Source organism: Bacillus rossius, chromosome 14 (assembly GCF_032445375.1).
Source record: "Bacillus rossius redtenbacheri isolate Brsri chromosome 14, Brsri_v3, whole genome shotgun sequence".
Taxonomy (NCBI): domain Eukaryota; kingdom Metazoa; phylum Arthropoda; class Insecta; order Phasmatodea; family Bacillidae; genus Bacillus; species Bacillus rossius.
In genome coordinates, this window is record NC_086341.1 from 23,368,398 (window position 1) to 23,391,098 (window position 22,701).

The following is a 22,701-nucleotide window of genomic DNA, read 5'->3' on the forward strand; positions in this document are numbered from 1 at the left end:
GCTCAGTAATTTATCAATGAAAAAGTGCTGAAACCATCGGGCTCGTCAATATGACGCTATAGCCCCACGAGTATTATCTTTGAATCACTAACTCGGCAGCAATGCTAGGAAGAACAGGTTAGCAAACAGCAACGGAAATTACATGTAAGCTGTAAGCGCTGTAAGCGCATGAAACTGAAATTCATACACCGTTACATAATAGGTGAGTTATAAGGTGAGTCAGCTTAAGCGTATTTTTATTATTTATTTTATATATATTTTTTTATTTTTGTAATTTATATAATTTTAAATTATAGATATAATTATTATAATTTATATATTTTTAAATTTTTATATAATTTATATAATTTTATTTGAACCAATAATCGGTTTTGGATAATTATTTGTCAGTTATATTTTTTTCAGTTATATAATAGCAGTAAATAATGAAATATGTTTTCCTAATGTTTAATTTCATGGTTTCATATTCTGATTTTAAAATTTGTGGGATTTACTAAGTTCCCGTGCACCTGGAAGTGCAACTGACGCAAAAAAAAATTCGTGGAAATCACGTATGAAATAATAAAATTAGGCTACTTATTTTTTCTGGTGGCCAAGTGTTTAAAACGCATCTGTTTCATCATATTTACAACATAATTTCACTGATTGCAAGCTATTTTAAATATTTCAAATTCAGTGCTACAAATCACCTAACGTGAGCCAGGTGGACTTCAGTATCCAATAATATTATTGCATCTAACTGAATTGGTACCAAATGCAGCAAACATAAAAATTAAAAATTAAGTAAATTAATTGAATTATTTCTGTATTATTTTTTTTATCCATACCCATCCATATATCCATACCAATATATGATGTCTATGTTCTTCAATCCGGTTTGATGCAACGTGTATTTTTCGCAGAAAATATATAAAAATATTTTTGTCTAGCTGTACGTTGAAACACAGCGGCCTAGTATTTGCTTTATGGTTGGTTGAGATTGTCGCTGTCGGAACCCCAATCATAGTAATTTTTTTTGCGAAGCACCCGTGTCCTGAATGGCCCGGTCAAATACGCCAATGGCTTCTCTTGCAGGCTGATCCACCAATCACAAGGAAGTAACCGTTGGAGCAGGCATGTACCTGACTGTAGTATTATAAACATTCAGAAAAAATATTTTTTGAGAAAAATACCTGTCACTAGTATAATCTTTTTTTGCATGCTCTCGCCCTTATCTATACATACTTACTTATATAAATGATAGGTATTTTTTTACCCTGAATGCCTCTAACTATTTGGAACTTGACTCTAATATTTGATTTTTTTTTTTTTGCCAATCACACGGACCTCTGAAAAGATGTAAAAGGGAGGGGGGATATGAATATAACAACGAATGATTTAAGACTACTTGCGATGAGAGAACAAGAATATCCCTGAAAATGCTTTAGTTTCTTTAAAACCAAATTGTGTATTTGTACTTTTGTATGTCGTGTGAACATCATGCTAACACATAAAAAAATGTTTGTACTTTACAGTTAAATAAAAATTTTAATTTGTGTCCGACATCTTCAAAATTCTTTAAAAGTTTAAATTACTTCAGTGCCAGAAGTTAATTTCAGAATATTTGGAGCAAACGTATACACACAATAAAAGACATATTAATTCATCAAAGTTTCCGTGATCAAGTAACTGTTACTTAACGCAAAGCCTATGTTTAATTTTGTGTCTGTTGTACTGCTACCTACGACGTGACTAATTTTGATTGTAGGACGAGGCCTCGACATTCTATTAGAATGGTAGATGGTACGCTTCCAGGAATTTCCACGCGAATTTAATTTCGGACTGAACGTTGGGGGAAGGGGACAACCTCGTTTTTTTTTTGGATGACTTCCATTAATTATGACGACATTCGTTTCCCGACAGCTTCATAACCTTATTGGCCACCACTTCCCCTGTCGTGAATGGAGATGACTTTCATGTTTCCGAATTTCGTTCATTTAGCGTTGAACAAAAAGTTTTTTTAATAAAACTGCTCGTTAATACAATTTAAAAATCTTTCCACAAATACATACGAGAAACATATTAAAAATGGTTTGGTTTTGCATTTTTTATGTATAAAATAATTTCTGACTTAAGGTTTAATTGCAGTTTTGTGAATTATTATCTATTTAAGCTTAACATCAAACCGATGATTATCAACTACATAATAGATAAACGTAAGAAGAAAAACCTTCTTTACGTTTCCCTGGATGAATGGCCAAGATCTGTGTGTCAATGATGTGGGCGAAAACATAGACCATTAAGAGACCGATTATCATGTTCTACGCACGATGAAAACATGGGCTCACGAATTGCCTTCACAACGTACTTACAGAAAGCCACTTGGGTTTTAGCACAAATCGAATGACAACAAGAATTCATTTTTTCGTCAATATAATACGTACCTAGTATTAATTTTTCATAGTACCTATACATAAATATATACACACACATCAAAACCAAACGAGTCATGATGAGCAACTTAACAGGAGAGAGTAAAATTTATCTCTCAATGATAATGTTTTTCCAGTCAACCTCCAAATTTTCCTGGCCAGCACGAAGGAATATATGAGTAATTACTTTCTAATGGATAACTTTGTTCAACAGTCTAAGGTACATAATTGGCAATCAAACCAAATTTACCACAATTTGACTTATGCTTGTGTGGATAGTTGGAAAATGTATCCTTTATTTAAAACTCACTTAAACAATGTTCTATGGGGTCTTACAGCGTCGACAACGTACTAACCACGTCCGCATATATATAGTTTTGTTGTTTCATTGGAAAAAGGCCGTTCATAACAATTTTATGAAGTTAACCATAGATATTTATGTTCGATGACGAAAAAAAATTCATTTTAAATACAACCCTAAGCATTTGCCTAAAATAAGTGGATGGGGAATTTTTTTTACGACGTTGTTTGTTATCTCTTGTCAGAATTTTCTCTTCTACGAAAAAAAAAAAAACATATACATATAAAATAGCACAACTGTCACTACCCTTATGTCCGGGAAACCAATCCATTAACGAGGTGATACACAATGGAAAGGCAGAAAGAAATTCTATCCGTGTTCTTTGAAAAATTGAATGTACAGTATATAATGTTTCATATTCTCACTAAGTGATTATAAAGGACTCATGCATGTTATCGGCTTGTTATTTTGCAGCCTTAAATGTCGCGTTATTAGTGACGTTCTTTGTATTCTTCTTCTTGTTCCTTGCGCTATTGAAACGGCAAGTTTGAGACTGAGTAGGAGTATAATATAGGCAATGTCAGATAGGATGATCCCGTTCGCTAATATGATTCGCAAATCCTTACACTGTTTATTTTTTGCGCTAATATGTAAAGTTCCAGGTCATTGTTTTATATTTTACGTAAAGTAATGTTAAACTAGTGGACATTTGAGTGTATGAACTTTCACGTGATAGCTGAAATAAAAATATTGCATAGATTTTGCGTAATTAATCCCAAGGTTATTTTATTTTTAACGTTTTCTTACATTACCAGCAAGAATTATTAAATTGATTATACAACTGACGTGGTATGATGTGGTTAAAATTTATTTCAAATTAACATGTCTTATTTTAATTTTCTCTCAAAATCCTCACAATTGTGGGAATATTAATATATGCAATAGTTAAAAATCCTTAACAAATTCAAACCGTATAATTAAAATGCCAGTAGTATTCCTTTTCAAAGCTATAAAGGTATAGATCTGTAATCCATTTAATACTCATTTACGGTACTGAACAAAAACCTTAAAAGTGCCCTTTGGTAACTAACTATGAAAAAAGTGTGTGAAATATTTTTATTTTATCTTTAAAAGATTTGTGCAATGGGAGCGCATGACTTGATGTAAGTTTTTGGACATACGCCATTGCTAAGAACTTTTTCTGTTGAAGAAAAGCTAATAAATAAAATAAATAAAAATACACAAGAAAGACAAAAAACACACAAAATTAAGCAAACAATTGCGATTGTCAACAAGAATATAAAAACCACAACGTTATGTGGATGACACCTTCACTGTCTGGCAACATGGATCTGAAACTTTGGAGGAATTTGTGAACCACCTCAACTCTCTGAGGCCATCAATAAAATTCACATATGAAAAAGAAACCAAAGGTAGCATTCCTTTCCTGGATGTACTAGTCAGCAGAACAAACAACAGCCTGGAAACTAAAGTATACAGGCCAATACCTTAATTTTTCATCCAACCATCCCAAAACAACAAAAACTGGCATAATTCACACACTAACCAACCGTGCTGAGATTATTTGTTCTAATGAGAAATCTATTGCGGTTGAACACAATCGTATAAAAAAAGAACTCATAGCCAATGGTTACCCTGTCAACACCATCAAACAGCATATGAAATCCAACAAAACACTCAAATCCACAGAAACTGAGAAACCTGCAGGAACCCTAGTTATTCCGTATGTTCAAGGGCTTTCAGAAAAAATAAGACGCCTGGGAAACAAATATGGACTTCAAACAGCATTCCGTTCTAAATCTACTATTAAAAGTATTGTTACCACGGTGAAACCAGCCACAGAAAAATTACAAACTCACAACTGTGTGTATCAGATCCCCTGTGAATGTGGCCACATGTACATAGGTGAAACTGGCAGAGCTCTATCCACCCGAATCAAAGAACACAAAAACAACTGCAAGAAGGGTGAAACCCTAAAATCCAGACTTGCTGAACATACATGGCAAAATAGCCACAAAATTCTCTGGGAAGACTCCACACCACTCATACAGGAATCTGATAAAATAAAAAGGAAAATCAAAGAATCATCCTTCATTATTAGCAATAAAAATATTTTCAGCCAGCAGAGCATTGAATTAAAAAATATGTTGATCCCTTTGATAAAGAGAGAAACATCCCTGCAGCACAAAACAATAGCCAATACTCAACCCACCATAACCAATCCGCTTTAACTACATGGTGCACAGCCAATGGGGAGACAGCTCGTTTGTCATTGGCTGAGCAAGATTTAGCCCTTTCTCTGATAAATACCCTCATTTTCCAGCCCCTTCTCAGTCGCACCTGTGTTTCCGTACCATGTGCGTCTCTGCCTGAGGACGGGAGCAGATAGCAGTTCCCGAAACGTCGCTTGTTTCTGTTTTGGTAAAACTATTGTATTTTTTTGTCTTTTCGTTTTGTCGTGTTTTTGTCTCGTTTCAACTGTTGTGCTGAATTATTTTGGTTTCGATATTTTTGTGTTGTCATCATTTGTGTGTTTTTTTGTTCACTTAGTACTTTTTTCTTTGTTTTTTCTTTGTTTGTTGACCATATTTCTGTTTCGGAATATTTTGTGGTGTTTATATTCTTGTTGACAACAGCAATTGTTTGCTTAATTTTGTGTGTTTTTTTATCTTTCTTGTGTATTTTTATTTATTTTATTTATTAGTTTTTCTTCAACAGAAAAAGTTCTTAGCAATGGCGTATGTCCAAAAACTTACATCAAGTCATTTTTATTTTATTTTGTAAAAATATAGCCAATAAAATTAATGCAAGCTAAAAGTGTTCAACGTAAATATAAAATTTGAAGTGATGATCACTCATTGTGTGAGCTTTATAATTTTCCTTGTGTAGCCATAAATTTCATACAATTGCTGTCTTGCATGTTATGTTTCGTTCCAAATTTTGTCACTAGATATTTAATACACGTTATTCACGTGCTATAAAAGGTCACGCAAAAGATTATCATTACCATGAACTATTGGATGACGTTTCGTAAGTACCTACCTACTTGATAACACTTTGAAAATATTTAGTGTTGAAAGTTGAAGCGTGACATAAATCTCAAGATCACTATTGTAAAAAAATAAAGCAAAGGCTTCAACAATAATGAAAAACAAAACTAATTTATCGAACAAGGTCAATGAGACCGAGGATGAAGGACACAAAAAACGTTATTGGCCTATTTGGTACGAAATTAAATCCTAAAGGCATCTACTTAGCTTCAATCAGTTTTATTTTTTCAAGTTTTCTGATTGTTATAATTTTTTAAATATTACCCGATGACCTACATAGGTTTTTTTAAAGAAATTTTCAGCTGGTCGGAAAACTTTTTTTTTATCTTTACAGTTCTAAAAAGAAATATGAAGTAATTTCAACGCATTGTAAGACATTAAACAAGCAACGTTTAAAGATTTTTAAATTTAATTTATATCTCCTTGTTTTTAAAAATTTAATATACAAGTATGAATCTGTAACTTGGGATGACGCCCCATCATAAATAATTTTAAATGTTTATCAACATTAAATAAGTTGCAACGTCCATAATTTTTGTCTGTAAATAAACATACCACCAAGTTTTAGGCGGTGAATAAAGCACGCTTTGGTAGTTTCACAACACTATTTATTGGAGAACGCAGAATGTTCCAAACACTAATATAAAGGTTTCGTTGAACACTAAAAATTGAGTTGGTTACCACACAATACTGACGGCCAGAACCCTGTATTTTCAGTGCGTGGTCGTCAGCCTGAAACCCGGGTGGAGGCTGCTTAGTGCTAGAATCAGTCTGTGTTTAAATATTCCTATAATGACACCACAACTTTTCAGGCGTTTAATAATTAAGGTTTGCGATTAATTCTCAAGTCTTGCATACTATTGAAGCACTTCTACGGCATTCACGTACATTCGCTCATGACTAGGGACCGCAAAAATTCGCGCTTTCAATAGCCTTCATGATAGAGTGCACATTCCCCTGTACACTTGGGCAAATAACGCCAGTTCATTGGTTGCTGACTTGTGAGTCGTCTCAGCTAGTTTGTCTGTGATTTGATCCTTCTTTGGTTTATAATTGGTTTAGATTCGTACAGATGAACAGTAAGCCAATAGGAAAATCATCTAAAAGGTATACGTATTTGACTTCTAGCCTATCGCCAAATGAATCCGCGAATTTTTCCGGTCTCTACTCATGAGTTCCAGTGTTCAAACACTCGCCGATCCAACAGCGTCTAATCGTCCCAGCGATCCAGTTTGCTCCTCGCTCTTAAAAAAAAAAAAAAAAAAAAAAAAAAAATGGTCAAAATAATTGTGGGTTCAGACAAATATATATTTAGAGGATTAATACTAGATCCTTGCTAGGAAGTTTTGTCGTTCCACGTTCTCCACAGATGAGAACACGTCTATCAGGCTCCACACTGAATCGCGACTCATCGGAGAACAGACTGTATCTCCATCCACGACGTTCCTCCGCTCAGTCGCTACGGGCTGTGCGGGGCTCGCTTGTTGCTGGGACTCACACCACGGGCCCGCCTGCTGGAAGCAGCCTGCTTCAAGACGATAACAGACAGCTTGAGATGTCACCCTGCGTCCTGTTGCTGCCTGCAAGGCGCGTGGCAGTGGCGATGCATTCTGCACCGTTCCGACGGGCTTGTAGCTGAAAACACATCTTGTCCGATATATTAATTACGTGTGTCGTATCCCTTAGTAATTTTTGTCTGATCCCCTGATTATTTTTTACCAGAATATTTTATCTTGTGACTCGATATTCTCTTGTTGAAAAAAAAAATCCAACTGCTCATCGATTTGAATGAAAAAGTCTTGGATTTTTCAACCTATATATCACTCGCTCACAGCGCTTCTCTTTTGCGGTGAAAACCACGAGATATAAGTAGGTGTATTTAGTTCGTTCTGGGGCACCGGTGTGTGATGGGGGAGAAAGGGAGTCATGGTGGCCATCTTGGATTACGTCACCTCTGGTGGCCATCTTTGATTCAGCCATTTTGTTTTCTAGAAAATTCCGCCGCTGTCAAAGGTCAAGGCCAAATCCAAAATAGCCGCCGGAAGTCACGTAATCCAATATGGCAGCCTCGAATCCCTGAATCCCCCATCACACACCAGTGCCCCAGGACCTACTAAATACACCTACTGATATCGCGACGTTACGCACGCGGAGGTGTGACGTCAGCGAAGACCATCACCAGCCTGAGCTGTCAGTCAACTCTCGTGACGTCACAGAGGCGGGTGCCAAATGGTCTATATGCAGTGCAGTGTCAATATCTTCTTTCTGATGCACTTCCTGACACAGTTTTTGCAGTAGCCTGGTAATTTCGACGGAAAGAAGTGACTTAAGTATATTCATATGTCAAAATTCATTAATATTCTCTTCTTTGTTGTTATCTTAAACCTACAGAAAGGAAAAAAAAAATAATGGCTGACCCCAGATTAATGCAAGAGACATATGTTATTTTGTTATACGTGCCTAAGAACTATTTTATTTAATTTTTAAATTACTACCTTTACTATTGAAGTCGAGCTCCATATCTTGCACTTAAAACATAATTTTTTTAAAGGAACTTAATAATTAAAATAAATATGACAAAACAAATAAAGTCAAGCCCTCTTTAAAGCCATAAATCTAGATAAATTTATAGATTATCTAATTATCATAATGCATTAAATAGTTATTACTATAACACAATGAAAACAGTTTACGAGTTTTCATTTAAAATTTAATAAATTTTACAAGATAAGCTTGAATGGTAGTGATGAGAATTATTGAGCAACAAGCGTTTTTACTTTGGTTTCAGATAAATTTTCTGACACGTTTGCGATTATAATTTCAGTTCCCGTCTGTGTCAGTCCAGTTAAAGTCTGTTTTAATATACCAAATACCACGTTAGAAGGTAAATTTGTTAGAAAATGCATTAGAACAAAATAAGTAAACTGTTATGACTTTCTTAAAAAGGTTTTTTTTAATATTTCATTTTATTTCAATAACAACAACCACGGAAAAAATAGACTTACCAAAATGAGGAAGCGGAAATTAGTCCAGCCAACGACCAGCCGAATTGGGACCGCACACAAATTGCTCTAATTATTATATGCCGTAAATTGTATTAATACCAATCACGTAATTACTCTCATTGCCAATGCGTTTCGTGAGTAACACATCATACGTAGTGTTAATTAACGCGCTGTTTGTTCCTCGTACCCCCTTCCCACCCACCCCCCACAAAAAAACTTTTTTTCACCAAACTCCCCAGCTGCGACCCTTTGAGGATAGTGTCATTTATTTTATGACCTCCTATCCGAGTGGAATCTAAATTGTAGTATCTGCCGCCGCCAGTAATTAGCGACGGTCGGAATAAAAAAAGCTGAATTATGGCGGGCGTGTTTGGTGTTGCCGAACTGATATCCTGGTCCGCGTTGGCAGGCCGGCGGTGCCGCGGGTGATAAAGGCGAGGTCCGCAGTGTGAAGAGCGATAGCCACGCGTAAATTTGAATTGAGGGCGGGTTCCAGAATTATTTATGATTCTATTGATTGGTTTCTGATGTTTCGGACCTGATGCTCGTGGGGAACCTAATTGACCAAAACTGGAGGCTATTCTCACACTTCGGTTGAATGTCCTTCCTTTGTTCTGCGAATTCTTTAATCCGGCACCAATAGAGCTGCTCACGTTCAGAATTTTTTTTTTTTTTTACGTGAAACATCTTAGCTCTCGGTATACAGCATTTGGGGGGAGTAATTTTGTGAATGCGACTTAAGTCAAGGGAAAAATACGCAGTAACCAACGGTGCTGTCATCTGTGGCGGATCACGCTTATCGAATTTCATAAAGCCAAAAAGAAACTTATAAGTTAGTATTAACTGTATGGTAAATATGAACAATATGGGCATAATTTTAATAGAATCATTGTCAAAAATCAGGTCCAAACCGGGGTATAGGATTTTTCAAGTCTTTTTCTCTTTTATGGAGTGTTTTTTTTTATAGTTTAAAATTTCGCTCTGCAAATACAATGATTTGATAGACAACGTAGCTGATCCGGCAATGAATTCTAGCGGTGGGTGTGGAAACCACGTGTGATATTCACTTCAAGAATTTTAGTTGGAAATAAAATTTGCGTATATATTTCTCCCGCTCGGAATAATTTTAAAAAATTCTAGGTTGATTTCATTCCCGAGTTTAGTATATTAAGTGTGTTTCCAACATGAGAATACGTGCATTTTGCTAGTAACCGAGGTTAGATGTTGCGCATTTCTGGCGAGTATTGAAAAAATAGTTCACTGTTTTTTTTTGTTTGTTTTTTATTCTGGAGGTTCCCGGCCGTTGACCCTGGTTGCAATGTCCCAATAATTCACTGCCAGCGTATTTTTTTTTGGCTCAGAATTAATGGTTCCTGTTGGTTTCTGCTTCATTGCACTTCTTTTTCCTGTTTTCTAACGGGTCGCACTTCATTCTTTACTTTTTCAAGCTTGAATTTCCTGTTAAAACTACATTTATGTTCGACAAACCGCTACTGCGGCTTAGCTGTAGTTCCAATCCTGCCAGATTAGATACCTTTCACTGCATTTGATTTATTTAAGGTGGAGCCAAAAGACGCCATCTTGGTTTCAACAGCTTTTAGACCAAAATAATTTTCAATTTTTGCTTCATTGAACCATAGTGCGTTATTTAGCGGAATACTTGAAATAAACCGTTACTGTCAGCTAAAAAGTAAGTCATTGGCGTTTATTATTGGACTTTTTTATGGGTGAGTACATCTATTCAATTCAGTTATCATACTGTTAATTAACACTGTGTTACGTTTTCAAAGTGGCTAAAACATATTTTCCTTTAATTTTTGCATCTGAAATTTGGACGTAAAATTTTATAGGTATGCCAGCTTAAAGATAAATATTAATATTTTCTTAGCGTTCAATTGTCTGATCATATGAACATTTTTTGTTATTTCCTTAACCGACTTCACCCAATTATCCTTAATGGATATGAACTTTTTAAAAAAAGTATTTATTACATCCAAAAGGAAGGTAAAAAATGTATACATCACAACTAAAGAAAAGTTGGAGTACAAAACAAGTCAGTTTCTTTTTTTTTATTTTATAAAATGTTAAACCATAATGGATTTGAATTAAAAACGTATTTTACAACGTGGCAAAGTTTTCACGAAATACTTGCAATATGTAAGTGTGGCTCAGGGTAAAGAGAGAGATAGAGGTACTATTTCCTGCGGTCGACTCACCTATGTTCTCCACCTCGCAAGGCAGCACGAGCGTGTCTCCAATCACGGCGCGGTACGTCTGACCACGAGACAGGAACCGAGGCGCACCGGCGGACGAGACAGATACTCCTGCAACATGATTTACAGCGTCCAGCACAACCCACGACACTCGTCTGGTCAGTGGCGGATCCAGGATTTTGGTTTGGGAGGGGCTTGACCCAGCTGAGGCTAAGCTTTATCAAGGGAAACACTAAAACAATAGTGGACCCAGATGCTTTTGGAGGGGGCTTGAGCCCCTTAGTCCCCCCCCTCCCCACCTCTGGATCCGCTACTGCATCTGGTTATAGTCCTGCGTGCACGTTAGCTGACACACACTTCAAGTGACACATTTACTGTTATTTTCACATGATATCATGTAGTACGTCTCATGCTTAGATGGCAGTAAAAAGCGAATGGCTCACACTGTTGCCAGGTTGTTCATATTAATAACAATATTATTATGTTTGTATACGATCTCTGACTATAATAAGTTTTAGTGTTTTTTTATTATTTTTACTTTTGTAGATATTCTATACTCTAAAATCGAGTCTCTGAATAGTTGTATACATTCTGAAAAAAATATCAATTGTAACCAACAATTATTATTTCACAGAAGAAACTATTTATAGAAGTCCGTCACAATCACTAACATGGCATTATATTAATGATGTGATATGGGTAAGGAATATGAATAACCAGTAAATTTCAAGAAATTTGTAAGTGTATCAATTACTGTGACGCATTTTCTTCCGGTGGCCCTGTTTCCCATCAGATGAGACAATTACTTGGCTTTCTTTTTTTCTAATCTTTTTTCTAGTTATTCAAGAACATCTGAAACTATCTTAAAGTTGAATTTAAAAATTCGACGAAATCTTTTATTATTTGAACTTTTTTTTCTGTAGATCCAAGTGATTTAGCACATAATAATAGATCATTTTAAGTAATTTTTATTCTAAAACACAGTTTATAAGCTATGTTACATATAAAAGGGTGTATATACTATGTTACAGAAATCAAATCAAAATTTTTGACTGTGAAGTTTAATGGTGCGATTTCACAAACAGATGTGGCGGCTAATAATTATAAATCCCATAAACCATTACACTAGCCTACATATAGGTAAAGAATAACTGTAAGAAATATTCGCTTCAAAATTTCAAGTTGAATATCGTATTGTACCACTCGAATTTGAAATTTTCCAACACTCGCAGTTACCTAATAAAATGCATTATTTTTTTGTAAATGGAACAAAAATATATACGTAAAATTACAGACACTTGTTACATTAAAATCACCGTTTTACTACAAAATAAGTGTTTGCACTAATACTGGGTTCGGTTTCTTACCACAGGGCATTTAAACTTTGTGTTGTCACAGTACCTCCAATAATTGAAGTTACTTGTATCTTCCCAGTATTAACTGGGAACATAATAAGCATGATACATCAAATTAAAGCCAATAATAGATTGTTCGCTTATATATTACTATATTTTAAAAATATATATGCTTTAATGAAACACCATATAAAATAACTTCGGTAAGAAATATTTAGTATTATCACTTAAAACGTAATTTCATGTATGCAAAAATAACCATAGCCATGTGTTGTACAATGTTACAGTATCTTTCTTGTAGTGTTGCGAACTTTTTTCTTGGCGACTGGTTTCCAAAATAAAACTTTGGTAAGAGTCTGTGTAACTGCTTCGGCCGCGGCGAACGTTCACGAGCTCCGAAACACGCAGGGGCCTTGCGGGTAACATACAAAATTCAAAAGGAGGGGGGGGGGGGGGGAGCTGCGCGTCACGGAAGCTCGCTTCTACGCATAGTCCTGCGGGTTTTTCGCCCCTGGCTCGATACGTGTCTGGGGCCCCCGCATGCTGTTCCTGACGGGGGATGACTCCTTCCCACCCCCCCCACCCCCCCCCCCCCCCAACCCACGCCCGCCGCACGGGAGTCGGGAGTACGTGACGACGCAGACGCTCCGTGCTACGGTCACGGTAACGGGAGGCGTATCTCACGGAACATTCCACCGTCACGTCTGCCGTTTCCACAATGCACGGAAACGTTTCAAATGACAACCGATGAGATTTCATGTTAAATTTAAGCGCGGGCATTATGTATCATGAAAACAACCCACAAAGTTATAGTAGAACACAGGATATTATCGTACCTGAAACCCCTTTTAACGTATTTAGAAACATACATATCATTATAGGTGGTGCCATCGTAACGTGAACGGAAGAGCTCAGCATTGCCGAGCTAATGCTTACGGGGTCCGTCTCCGTCTCTGTGACATTGTAGAACGGGCTGGTCGCACACAGAGTCAGACAAGACGTGACGCGACACAGTGCGACACCACACGATGCCCCGAGACAGGTTAAAACAATCTTCTCGCGACAGTTACGTCATTTCTTCACATATTCTTGAAATCAAATGTATCTGTGACCCTCCTTAAATTATGGATAGTAAAAAATAGGTATTTCCTGTACCGAACATATACTAATTGATCTGCATCCATCTCCATAATGAGAAAAAAAACAATTAAAATACTTTACAAGTGAATATTTACTAAAATTAAAGATGAAAAACTGTATTTATTTAGTCAGCTTTAAACACACTACCATATGCATGCTACAGCATACCTCCGCCGACAATTTTTTTATACTCGCGCATGCGCAGAACACTGCAGCCATCAAACAGATTGCTCGCGATGGATTTGGAGCAGAAATTCGAAGTTGTCGCCTCGCGTCTGATCGCGACAGTTTCGTGGCGTCGTGCCGCGTCTGAGTCTGCCTGCACAGTATTTTTTTTTATGTAATCTCATGTAAGTCAAGTACTATCAGACAAATTGTCGCGTCGTGTCGTTTCTTGCCTCCTTCCGTGTGTGCCTGACCTAAAGCCCTCTTCACACCACGCAATTCCGAGTCAACGCGAAGGGTACTCGAGTATCGTGAGTATGATACCCACAGGCGACTGAGTACCACGCACTGGGGCGTACCGTGAAGCGATACAGTCTGTTCCGACCGAGTTTTCCAACATGTCAAGTGAAGATTAAGTCGTTTTCTGCTGATATTACCACAACTATGATATAAAAAAAAATCGAATTAATGTGGTTACATTTTTACGTTGCAAAAGAGTCGCAAACATTCAGATTCTAAGTGTACAGCACTCTACCGCATGACGGAAGAATCATACCTATACTCTACTGACACTGTTTCTCCAATCACAAATGCGGGAACGTGTGAGTGCGGAAGAAAGAATCGTGATCACTTTTAGGAAATAATTATATTTATAATTCTATAATTCTGTTACATATTGATCATGAACAGGTACAATTTTATCATGTTTATATTTTTTTATATTTTTAATTCATTTGAAATCGTAAATAAAATGGACCTGAAATCTAGCGTGAGGCTAGCAGAATACGTGTAGAATAGGGCTATTTTGAAAGAGGTGCAATTTGTGCCTCCCCATATGGCTACATTGGAAGTGAATAGCAAAATGTCTACTCCCAAAACACAAGAACATCCGTTGCGTCACCTCGGAACTGCGCAATGTGAAGAGGGCCTAACAGTATTTACACTGCTAGAAATTCTACGGACCATACAACGAAGAATAAAACTTGAATGAACAAAGGATTCTTTGCAGTCCCCGATACTAACGGGATCTTCGTTGAAACAACTCTGAATTTCGAGTTCTTATTATGAAGTAAAATTAGTGCCAGTTAATATACGAAAATATCTGTAAATTTACGAATATAACTGGATAATTTGTAATTAGCGTTATTCGTAAATTAAAGGTCGAAAATATTCCACGTGGAATAGCTTCCTACTAATTTTCACGACCACTAACGTATGGAAAAGAACCTGTATGAAGCGCATAAAATCTTCTACATTATCATGAAATTAAACACAGTACATGTGTATTCTTTTAAAAAAAATCTTACTTGGGAACAAATGATACAATAAATTTCAATTTATTATATAATAGAGTACAACATAACATATCACATAAAATTACATGAAAGGCTATAACATTAAATGACACGTATTAAATCGTTTTTTATTATTTATTTATATTTTTATAACCCATACTAATATTATAAATCCGGAAGTGTGTTTAACTGTTGGTCCTTCTTTCATGCAGCAACGGAGCAAAAGATCGACATGATTTTTTACATATAGATAGTTTATGGGCCGAAGAGTGACATAGACTAAATTTAATTACAAATTTATTCCCTAAGGGAATGAAAAAAAGATTATATTCATTTTTATACTAGAAAAACAAAGAAGGTAGTTTATAGACAAATAAAGTTTGTTTCATTTCTCTATGCCCGCCACAGGGTCATATAGAGGGGTCGGGCAAATTCCTATCTTTCTTGGCAAAAACTCATCCGCTTAGTAAAGCTCGCTTCTGCTAGCGCACTAAAGGTGCTAATAACAGATAAGTTTAGAAATTCATCAATAAATGGCGGTGCCTTGAATTTGTATCGCGCTATCGTTTGGTGCGTCCATTACGTCTTGCCTAGGGGTTACCTGCCTTCTCACAAAATCGATCATTGGCTTCCCAAATTTGCTTATGTATAAGCCTTGATGCACCGAGATTGTGCAATCAATGGGAAATTAAAATCAAAACTTCCCGTTTTTCAAGTGTATGTCCTACAGACTTGAAACTCGGTAGATATGTTCCTCATATTATGACGTTTTCAGCCCGGGCATCGCCGGGTTCTTAAGCTAGTATTAACATATTAATTATTTTTGCTTAATGTCTTGTCCATAGCGAGTTCTTTAGAGACGGTTACAGAGACATATTCCAGGGAAATGCTAAAATGAATCGACAATGACCTACTGCAAGGCAACCATCTCAGCAGTGGCCTGGCCTAATTGCGGGAAACCAATGGACAGTATACTTCAGGGTCGGACCGGGATTCCAACATGAGTCCTCTGGAATGCGAGTCATGCCTCACTACTGCACATTTTTCTGTGACAAAAACCAACAGAATAATAACAATGCAAAGGTATAAATTAAGATGGTTCGGATATACGCCATTGTTGATTACACTGTATGTCATAAGAAACCTCAGTAACAGACAAGAAAAATAAACATGCAAACACGCATAAAACAAGCCATAATCAGGCGATAGAATAAAATTAAACAAAATTATAGCAGTAAGTTCCGTAAAAGTAATTACTCAAAAAAATTATTACAGCACTGACGGACACAATAGGCTCAACACTACAAGACAGTGCCAATAAGAACAGTAAATAAAGACACATAACTACCTCGGACAACACAACAAACATAACAACCCAAAGATGATATTAAACAGATAAAATGCAAAACACAATGACAACACAGAGACACACATGTTTTTGCCCGAGGACGGGAACAGATCTGAGTTCAAAAAACATTGCAATTTTTGTCTTAGGAAATCTACAATTTCGTCTGCGCTGAAATTATTATGTTTGACGTGACAACGTCTAATAAATCGATGAAACCCGGTTCACGCACGAAAAAGTGTCCCAAAACGCACATTGTCCCGTTACGCTGTGTTCCGTTACGCTCATTGTACGCTTGCGCCGCATCTATCTCTCTTCCACTCGATTGGATTAACTATCGATTTGACTTTTTTCGAGGCACATTATACTTGAAACACTCCCATTCGTTTCCTACTTTTCCTATCATCGTCCTATCCTCAACAGAATAACACAGTTTGGAAGAAGTTAAATAGCAAACATGTATAAAAGTTATAGTTATAATAATCTCTTCGTTAAAGTAATAAACTTATTTAAATTAATGAGTGCAAATAAAAGTAAATTTATCAATTAAATTGTAGATTTCATTTCACTCCTTCTTTGTAGCCATACAAAATAGTGATAATTCAATAAAAATTATTCGATTTTATTCATAAAAGTATGCAATCATTTCATCAATGTTTTGTTATGACGTCACGTTAAACTATCGTCCGTAAACCGACTTTACAGACAACCAATTTTTTTTCACAAATTGTTTCCATGGAATTTTCTGTTATATTTCAAATTTTTTGACATCGCCTGATTCTGGCTTTTTCTCTGTGCGTTTTTTCTGTTATTAAATCTTCTTAAGACATGCAATGTAACCGGCAATGGCTTATATCCAAAACAATATCTTAAATGAATCTTCCCAATTCAATAACCATTCATAGAACGAATAACAGGTTTGAATTTATGTCTTTATAGGTAAAACCGAAATAGTATAAGAATATGATACAAATTGAATTCATTATTAATAAAAAATTTGGGCTAATCATTATTATTTTTCTCACATTCGGCCAACATGTAGGAATGTCTTGTGTACTTTTGGTTCTTGAAATTCTTAGCTAATGTAGTAGTGTTTTTATGTTCGTGTGATTATATTTGCGCTGTGTATTTAACTCGTTTTGTATGTTTATGGCTAATTCGCCAAACGATCCATTTTTAAAGGTTTTTATTTTGCAGTCTATTATTTTCCAGTCATTGTAAAAAAGAACTACTACCACTAATAATGGTATGCTTCACTTGTTGACGAAACATATTTTTTACAAATGTTGTCAAAATATATTTTTAAAAAATTACAAGAAACTGTCACCAATCATGTCTAAACTGAGTACTTTTAAGCAATCAACCTGAATTAAATAGAAGTTTAGTAGGTCTACACAATTAAGCATAAGTAGGAAAAAAATATTTGCAAAAATAAAAGATATATATTTGTTTTTATAAAGAGGATAAAGATGTCTACAAAAATATACGCGGTGTAACAGGACAAATAAAAGCGATGACCATTCTCGAATCGAAAGAAATAATGACTTGCTTTGGGGATTGATTTTCTTTGAAAACAAAGGAGCTTACCTTCCTTGAAAATTTACATTATTCTCGCCTTCGTTACGGGTTTCGTTCATTATTCATCCCTATCTTAACGTAAACCACTTCATACCGGCCATTATTTCCCTCTTCGGTTTCCTCTTTAATTTCCTGGATGTAAAGCGAGAAACATTATAAAGACCTATAGACCGTGTTTCCAGGTGGAGAGGAAATTAATTGCATAATTCATGCAGACACATTACTAACGGTTGTAAAACATTTCCTTTCGTGTCGAATTGCTGTGGCGTTACTAAAGACATTTGTTTTGTGAACAGAAACACTGTTGTTAAATAAATTTGTAAAAAAATATTGTCTTCATTGTTCAAAGCTATTTCATTAATTTTAAACATCTTTAAGAACACTGTATGTCATGGAAAAACATAAAAAAAACTGGCAAAAACATGAATACAAAAACACAATGCTGATGTAAAATTTTAAATAACACGGATACAATCTAGAGGTGAAAATTTATTGCGATATTTTTTTTTTTACATTGAGTGTAAAATATTTACCTTCTGTTTGCTTTATTATTCTTTCAAAATAAACAGGTGGTTATTATCTTGAAACACAAGAAGTTGCTAATAGATTTTTTGGTTATGTTTGCATGCTAAAATAATTTATGTTAGTTTAAAATGTTTAACTGTTCCAAATTTTGGCAAAAAGGAAATTTTTTGTGCTACCACAGTGTTTTAATTAAAATATGGTATGAACAAAAGTCATTTACTTTCAGAATAATTTTCAGGTATTGTCCTTGTAATGATTTTTTGAAAGAAACAGAAGTAATTTCATTCTCGTTTCCACAACATATGGTCACCTTTAAAAAGTCGTATGGTTGCCTTATGGATGATGAGAATCATGTGCGCCTTGTACCTAGAGGTGTTACCGCATTAGAAACACCAACGACCCTCGCACTTATAATTCCGCCCCACTAACACAAACCTCTAGCTCGTCACCTTCACCCAATAATTTAGATTTTTTTAAATATATAAGTTATCCCAAATAAATTTAGCTGCTATAACATAGAAATAAATTACTAAGAAACACACGTGATAGAATTTTTTAAATTATGTTAGTTATAAATTATGTGATTCTTACTTGTGATAATTTTACGTTGTATATTTCTTTGTTGCGACATTTATAATTTATGATTTTATTAGTTACGATGTTTCTAAGTGGTTATTTTTGAAGTTACGTATGGATATCTAAAAATAATACTAAAGAAGTAAATGTGTAGAAATTTCTCCATTTATATAAACAAAAAAATTAATAATAAATGACCACAACGATATTTTTCATACAATATTTTTGAAGTTATACTTCTTTAGGCTCGTTATGAAAAAATGATGAGAATGAAATTTTAAGATGCGCGCGTATCACTGTAACACAAAATTAACATGTTGAAGCAGCCCGCTAAATCACTCATTAAGTCTCGAAAAAAAATCTTCCAACAAAATATAAATAGAACCTCTATTAGTCGCGCATGTTGGCACGCTCGTCGCTTCTGATCACTGTTTCCATATGTATAATATTTATCCACATGTGTCTAGTTTCTACATTCACAAAACGTGTTTTAGTTTCATACAAGTGTGAATTATATATGTGCTAATAAAGTATATTCAGTAGTGATTTAAATTAAATATTTTGATAAATAATATTTACTATTCGTAAATATTAGTAAAAAAAATTGTGCTTATACTTTTCAAGTGCTCCAATATAATTGAGGTTAACATTCCGTACGTATTATTTATTGGTATAAATGAAAATATTATTATTTTATATAATTAATACTAATATTATTGAATTATTAATGTTAAATATTTATAATTGGTTATTTATTATATACAAAATTAAGAAATAAATTTAATAAAACATTTAATAAAAAAATTGTGATAAAAATTAAAATCGAACTCAAATTATTATTAAATTGAATAAATAATAAATATTTATAAAAATAAATGAACAAATTTAATAAAAACGTTTTGTTAAAAATGAAAAGTGAATATTAAATTAAGAAAAAAAATGAATAAACTTAAATTAAATTTTTGAATTCATTATTAAATTTATTTATTTTATTTTCAAATAATAAATAATCAATACTAAATATTTAAAATTAAAAATCTTATAATATTTAGTACAAATTATGTCATATATATTTATTATTCTCTAAATTTTATTTTTTAATTTTTAAAATTTAAACTGAATTTTATTGACTGTTGACTATCTTTTTCCAGCCCTTTTGTTATTTTATTGTAATTAATTATTTGCATGCAATTAATAACTATTTTTTAATGATGCCAAAGAAGTATAACTTCTCACGCGCGTACAAGTACACGCACCCATTTTTTTTATTAACAATATCTGTCTGATGTTTAATAAGTTGCGCATAAAATGTATCATAAACATAACTGACGACATTTTCACAAATCACAAGGCACTACAAACATGTACACCTGGAATAAACGAATGACACTACTGGTTAGAAGTTATACAAGGGATATCTGTGAAATTAAGCTTATCTTTGTAAGTATACCGCTATAATATATATATTCACTTCAAACATTAAAACACAAGAACCATCGTGAGGTAATAACCGAGCCAGTCGCAAAATCACAATTATTGTTTACACGCCCACGTTTACACTTAATTTCGAATAGGTCGTAGATTTAAGAAGATTCAGCTATCTGTATTCCGATAGAATTGCGTTAGAACCAAAACGTTAACTTCGTTTAAAATGTCAGTTAGGTAGTTTTTGTGTGTTAAGTGACAAATTGGTTTTGAGGAACATAATGGGAAAATTTTTATGTCAGTTCTGGCTTATTGAAAGCATGACATCGTGCGAAAAAAAACTAATTTGAATTAACCGTTAGTCTATAGAATCTATTTAAAAACTTAACATTTTTGGTTTATCATTCGCAAATTAATAAAAAAAAAATGTTTTACCGAAATTTTGGAGGCAAAAACGTTAAGGCTACTTCAGCCCAAGAGGCACTAACGCAGGCCAGGGCGGGCGGTCAGATCGCTCGGCGACGCGCTGGCGTCTAGTCGGGCGGCGCCCTGCAGGTCACGTGACAGCTACAACGGCGCAGAGGTAGGGGGAGGGGGGGGGGGTGTTGAGGTAACCACGTGGTCACGCATTCGCCCGCCGGAATTGTTTATTGAAAAATGCCGTGACGGCGCGCGGGCAGGGGTTGTTGCCGCGGGTTAGCTTGTTTTTTTGGGTGGGGGGAGGTAGGGGAAATGACCATTAGCGACATGCATGGCAACAACGTCGTATCCCTCCCCCTTCTCACCTTATCCACCTTCTCCAAGCCACGACTCACGCTACAGGGTTCGTCGGGAGTGCCCCTTAAAGGCGCGGCATCACACACGGGGTGGCAATTACAGTAGTTGATTAAGGGTTACTTCGTAAATACAAACTTACTAATTGATTTTACCGGCAATAAAGTTTGCACGACAGTAATCCCGATAACGAACAGTCGTGTGATATTTTACCACTATTTAACGTCACTTTTTAAATACCTGGTGACTAGATTTAAAATACAACACAGATGTAGTAAAAAAATTAACAGAAATTTCGCTATATTAAAAGTATTGTTAACCAAATTGTGGGGTATGAGAACTAGGCTTAATGCTCGCTCTCGTAACGAATATAATCAGGATTTGGGAGGGAAGTACGATTTTTATGACTCATGCTTGTTGTAATCGCTACTACCAGATCATACTGTATGAAAAGCGCAACGTCAATTAAAAAATATATATAAACATTGTATTGTAATTGCGTTTAAGTAACTCCATTATAAGACATTTTCTGATATATCACAGCTAAATAAGGCATTTCATAATTGGTTCTGTAATCTTTGTCTTTAAATATTTATTTTAAGTATCGAAAATTAAGCGCAAATAAGACCCTTAAACATATTGTATTTCTACTTCCCTCCCAACGATATTCACATATCGCCAGTCCGCTGGGCCATTAAATAAACGCTGTCACGCCTCTTTGGGAAGTGTGTTAAGAAAAGAAAGAGGCCATCTTGGTTTATAATTATTTTAGGCTATAATAATGTTTCAAAGCAGGTCGAGATATGGGTGAGGAGGATATATCCCCTACCCCCGACATCCTAACAAATCCTTAAATAATATATTATTTACATCAACCAAAAAAATAATTTTAAATCAAACCACAGGCCAAGAGGTTATGTCATTCACGCCCCGACAATAAAATTGTAATAAAATAAAAATTGTGCGTACGTTCCTTTTTTTAAGGGATAATTTAAAAAATTTACTCTCTTTAAATCATAGCACATGAAGTGTAGATAATACCCGAAGTTCAAAGTTATTGACTGCTAAAAAAGTTTCTTGCGTGAAGGCATTGGCGTTAAATATTGAATTCAATTTTTTTGAATGACATAAGTAATAGGTGGGAAAATAGCTCAACAGACACTAAATTATTTACTTGAAAGATCACTACCTTAAAACATGAGAAAAATTTTATTTTGCCTATTTTTAATTCATATTCATATTTATTATTTTTATAATTGTTGAACGAGTATTTTCTTGGTGACAAAAATAATCACACATGCGCATAATTTGCAGTCTCATTGAAAATGATTATTTGAAATAAATCCTTAGCAGATAGGGCCATAGTTTTAAAATATATTGTTACGAACGTGACATTGGCCGAGACACGTGCAGGTGCAGAGCTGGCTGGCGACTGCCGCAATATGATATGTGCCGCGCGCGCCTGGAAGATAACAAGGATTGTCACTTTCCCCCCTCCTTCCCAACCCTCCCCGCGCGGCGC

The 22,701-nt window shown here is 35.0% G+C and overlaps 1 protein-coding gene across 2 annotated transcripts in view; it reads right to left on the minus strand.

Moving 5' to 3' along the window:
* LOC134538936 (lachesin) overlaps nt 1–22,701 on the minus strand; it is a 523,035-nt gene that overhangs the window by 242,632 nt on the left and 257,702 nt on the right. For both annotated transcript variants that reach the window (XM_063380552.1, XM_063380551.1), the window contains exon 2: nt 11,005–11,112. In XM_063380552.1, coding sequence (XP_063236622.1) covers nt 11,005–11,112 — 108 coding nt within the window. The remainder of the gene's footprint in view (nt 1–11,004; nt 11,113–22,701) is intronic.